The sequence below is a fragment of the Ranitomeya imitator genome, chromosome 6 (genome assembly GCF_032444005.1).
Source record: "Ranitomeya imitator isolate aRanImi1 chromosome 6, aRanImi1.pri, whole genome shotgun sequence".
NCBI lineage: Eukaryota > Metazoa > Chordata > Amphibia > Anura > Dendrobatidae > Ranitomeya > Ranitomeya imitator.
This window is the reverse complement of record NC_091287.1, coordinates 154075611-154080575: the sequence shown is the minus strand read 5'-3', so window position 1 is coordinate 154080575 and position 4965 is coordinate 154075611. Positions and strand designations below refer to the sequence as shown.

At 45.1% G+C, this 4965-nt stretch overlaps 1 protein-coding gene and 1 long non-coding RNA gene across 2 annotated transcripts; one reads left to right on the top strand and one right to left on the bottom strand.

Moving 5' to 3' along the window:
• Window positions 1-296: 296 nt before the first annotated feature.
• Window positions 297-3335, bottom strand: MPLKIP (M-phase specific PLK1 interacting protein). The gene is made up of 2 exons (XM_069730211.1): window positions 2887-3335; window positions 297-1450 (listed from the first exon to the last, which is right to left on the bottom strand). The coding sequence occupies exons 1-2, from the start codon at window positions 3268-3270 to the stop codon at window positions 1247-1249; spliced, it is 588 nt and encodes a 195-aa protein (XP_069586312.1). The 5' UTR covers window positions 3271-3335; the 3' UTR covers window positions 297-1246.
• A 141-nt stretch (window positions 3336-3476) lies between these two features.
• On the top strand, window positions 3477-4246 carry LOC138642199 (uncharacterized). Its single transcript, XR_011314007.1, has 2 exons — window positions 3477-3597; window positions 3950-4246. It is a non-coding gene; the product is annotated as an uncharacterized lncRNA (long non-coding RNA).
• Window positions 4247-4965: the final 719 nt, after the last annotated feature.

Genomic DNA, 4965 nt, shown 5'->3' with positions numbered 1-4965 from the left:
TTGGTAATCCATTTAATGTAATAATCTAAAAGGCTACCATACTTTGACAAACCTGTAGCACTGGAAAATAAATACACATTTAAATTTGCTAGCGTTTATATATGCACTTTATGAAGCGTTTCGCAAAAAAATAAGAATAAATCTAAAGACTTCACAAATAATCCTCCACGATATGGATTGTGGTCACTGTAAGTAGAAGGAACGTGCCTTACAGCAAAGACATTTTATAAAACTTAGGAGCAAAACAAACATTTATGTTCAATAATTATAGTCACTTCTGACAACCAAAGTGGTAATTCTTATTTTCAAATTAATATTTGTCTCAGTTTTATTATGAACAAATCAGTTTGAGTTTATATTCAGTTCAGATTTAAGGGAACAGTTTCACCTTCCAACAGCAAAAAAAATTCTTATAGTTTCTTTTATAAATTAAAATGTTAAAATGACAACATACACGTTCTAAATACCAAAGCCTCAATAGGAAAGCGCTATGAAACAAAATACTAATTATGCGCGCTCCAATCGTATCAGTATCTGAGAAACATGGTTTATACCAGGGGTGTTAAACTGCATTCCTTGAGGGCCGCAAACCATGCGTGTTTTCAAGATTTCCTTAGCATTGCAAAAGGTGCTGGAATCATTCTCTGCAGGTGATTAAATTATCACCTGTGCAACACAAGGAAATCCTGAAAACATGACCTGTTTGCAGCCCTCGAGGAATGCAGTTTGATACCCCTGGTTTATACAATACTGATCAATAACATTGTGGAAATGCCAAAATCTGCTGGACTAAAATTAAATAAAACAAGAAAAAAAAACATGAAAAGGATAATATGCCAAATGACATGTTCATATATAAAACTATCACATTGCTTGCAACACAAACAATTATAAACCTTTTGTATTGCAATCTTTAAAAATAAAAACAATTGGAAGAAACAGTAAAAAAACGTAGGCTTTGAATACAAAGCCATCCCCATGCCACGTAGTAACAAGTCTTGGAAACCAATGTGAAACAGTCACAAAACATACGCTGGTGATAACAGAACAACTCGTTCTTCATTGCTGGTGGCCTTGCTGATTGTTTCCCACAGCTATAGACTTCCAAAACATTTTATATTATCTGGTGTAATAAAAAAATAAATTTGATAAAACATTTTGTTTTCAAAATTAAAAAGGTGCAAATCTGTGTCCTTGACCAGCTGTTGTGTTTTAGTCTACCTGGAAAAGCTTTGGATTTTAGGGGCTAGCTAAAATACCGCCCTTTTTTACCAGTATATGTCGTTTGCTCATTGCTCTGTTGCTGGTCTATGTCAGCTAGGGATAATGGCTTTAGGTTAGCCCAGGGGTCCTCAAGCATTGAAGGTCTGTAATAGTTTTCCACATCATTAGACATTCTTTTCTCTCTGCCTTGCGAGGTACCATATGGAGAAGATGTCCTGGGAGAACCCTTCGAAAAAAAATCATCATGTAAAGAAATATTCAATATATGTTCCCCTGTGTTAGAGCACAACTGACCATATATCCCTTTATTATGTGCTATACTCTATAAGTATTAACTGAAAGAAAAAAAAAACATTAGTGTCGGCCCTCAAACATTTCTGTACCATACAGGTTTTCCTGCATTTTTTTTTAAGGGGGGGGGGGGTTTAAATATAATTTTTACAATTGGGTTTTATTTAATTTTTCATTCTGTGGCATCTGTGCTTCACATGTGTATATGTGAAATTGTCCAGAAAAAGACGATTTTTTTTACATCCTTATCTTGTGCCTGTGTGCTGTCCATTTGGCACATTCAAATGGCAAGATTTTTACAGGAGCAATTTAATAAAGGATAAATAGTTTCCTATTTTTATAATCATAACAGATCTATGAAAACGCATTACTTACAGATGGTAGTCAGTATGTGATCTGTTTTTTATGCACCCATTGACTTACAATGGGCGACTAAAATACAGATCAAAGCCCTGCACGTTGCAATTTTTTTTTAATATACAGATCACCGGTCTGTGTAACATCCAAGTGAATTACCACAGTGACCTGCATTGATCAGCATGCTGTCTGTATGTCGTCAGCGGTGAAGAATATGTTTGTCTGAATGAGCCCTTCAAGGGGTTGGCTACTACTAGGACACCCCCTTCTTGATGAAAATGTTTGGCCCCGTAACATTATAAAGCCTATACTCACCTTCCGCACCGTACCCACGGTGTCAGCCATCGCTCTCCCTGGGGTTTCTCGTGCGCTTGTTGTGACGCCGGCGCCTAATCAGCACTGACGCTACTTTTTCTGCCTTCGGACAAATTGAACATGGAGAGGAATTCCGGGAGGCAGCTGATCTTGGACTTCCTCTTCCTGCTCAATTCGACAGGAGGTGGGGACAGTGATGCCAGCGCTGATGGGGCGCCAGAGCAGCGGCAGCACACACTGAGCGTCCTGCACTAGGAGCTTTTTGTGCATGCACTATCACCGGGAACGATGGCACTCGCACTATCATGGGAACGGCGGCACTCGCACCGTCACCGGGAACGATGGCACTCGCACTGTCACCGGGAACGGCTGCACTCTCATAGACAGCGGAGGCAGGTCACTGAAAGAAGGGTCACCTGATAGTGGCCAGGATGGGAGAGGCCGCACTGCACTCATAGCGCAGCTCCATAACTATTCTACTGGACATTTCCCTGAAGCTATGGAAGTAATACACACACGGCATTAGGTTGGGAAATAACCTTAGACCCTTTTTAAGTGCTCGTCATCCCACCCTGGATTTATAGGGCAACCCCAGGCGTCCTCTCCCCATGGATAGAGCTGATCACTTCTCCCCAGCCAGAAGCTGGCCCTCGCCCCGCCGACCATGGGGCGCCACACGGCCGCCCGCTCCCCCATTACCTGGTAGTGCATGTGGTGCCGCGGAGAGGAGAAGCCGCGGCCGTGCTGCTGGTAGTGCTGCGCGCCTCCTCCGGGAGACTTGGTGTAAGGAGACGAGCTATACCGGGGGCTGGGCCGCCGCGGCGGAGTGTTCCCTGGGGAAGCGCCGCTGTACCTGCCCCCATAAGGACTCTGGGAGGGCGACGACTGCCCTCCCCCGCTGCCATGAGGCCTCTGAGGCCTGGCTCCATAGCTGGGTGTGTGCGGAGAGCCGTACCCCCAGGCCGGCAGCGGTGGAGGAAGCATGGGGGAGGGGTAAGGCGGTGGGCTTCGGAACGACCCCGGGCTCCCCTCCCCGCCGCCCGATCCGGAGGAGTTCGGGGACCTAAAATTCTGTCTGTACATCGTTAAAATCAATGGTGAAATCTAGCGCGACGTCCAGCAGGGCGGTGCTGCGCTCTCCCACACGGGCGTACCTACGGGAGCGGAACTTCCGGCGTGTGCAGCACCCGTGCTTCCGGTGCCCTGGCACCCTACAATAAAGGTTCCGGGACGGAGTGTGCCTCCCGGAGCAATGCTGATCCTCCTATACAATTCACCGGTGAGAGGAGCAAGATGGCGCTGCTGGGGCCGGTGCTGGGATCTCCATGCTGGTAGACTCTGCAGAGCAGGAGATGCTGCACTGTCATTCCCGGCTATGAGGCACTTAATGGGGACATTCGATTTTCCAGAGTTAGAGAATTATTATTATTTATTATTATAGCGCCATTTATTCCATGGCGCTTTACATGTGAGGAAGGGTATACATAATAAAACAAGTACAGTCTGATGTGTTGTGGTAGAGGGTTCCAGAGTATGCAGGATGCGCGAGAGAAATCTTGTATACGATTGTGGGAAGAGGAGATAAGAGGGGAGTAGAGTAGGAGATCTTGTGAGGATCGGAGGTTGCGGGTAGGTAAGTACCGGGAGACGAGGTCACAGATGTATGGAGGAGACAGGTTGCGGATGGCTTTGTACGTCATGGTTATTGTTCTGTACTGGAGTCTCTGGGCAATGTGCACACCGTGTGTTTTTGTGTTTTCAGAAAGATTCCAACAGAAGGGCTACAATGCGCCATAAAGAATGAACATAGTATGAGTAATGTAATACCATCTCGCGGTGCCCGATTCCTGCTTCTGTCACTTCTATTATCCGCCTCAGGAGTCCAAAGCCGAGAACTGGATAAAAGGAGTCGCCCCTTTATTAGACACTTCATGTAACAAGTCCAACACCTGGACCCATTGTAATGTGAAGCGGCCGTCGTCCCCGCTGCCTCTGTAACCTGCACATCGTGTCTTAGTCCTAATCCCAAGGAACGGAATAAAGAACTTTTTCACATTAATTTGTAATGGTGAATGCCGCGTCATTTTTCTTCAATATTGCGCATTTCAGTACTTTATGCAGAGCACCAAACACCGCTCAATTAGCCGCTGTAGCTCTACATATGGGATGTCTATTCATCCTTCCAGGGAAGTTTTATATGTTGACTGGTGCCGGTATATTTTTATCTCAACATTGCAAGAATATCAAGATGCCTCAGAGCTGGAGCCTTCATAACCTCAGACACTCCAACAAGACACATCAGGAGTAACACCGCCAGAGGTTTCCTCAAGTGTCTGCGCCCTGGAAACCTTGTGGGGTATGCCAGACATTGTGCACTTGCCGTCATAATACCGGCATGGTGGATGAGAGCCTGAAATCTCATTCCCACACTACAGACAACACATGCTGCATACACTGCTGTCTGTCAATTGCTGCCGATAACCAGAGCCGACCTCCCCTTTTGCCGTTTAAGGCCTAGTACACACAATCGGTCAGTGTTTTCCACCAGTACCTGTAAGCCAAAACCAGGAGTGGGTGATAAATGCAGAAGTGATGATGTGTGTCTATTATACTTTCCCTCTGATTGTTCCACTCCTGGTTTTTGCTTAGAAATACTGATGTTAAAATCTCATCCAAATACTGAACGTGTGAACGTGGCCTAAGAGATTAAGTCTCTGCTGTATCTTCGGTATTTGAGCATCAGAAATCACAGTAATATTTGCACAAACTAAATCCCCC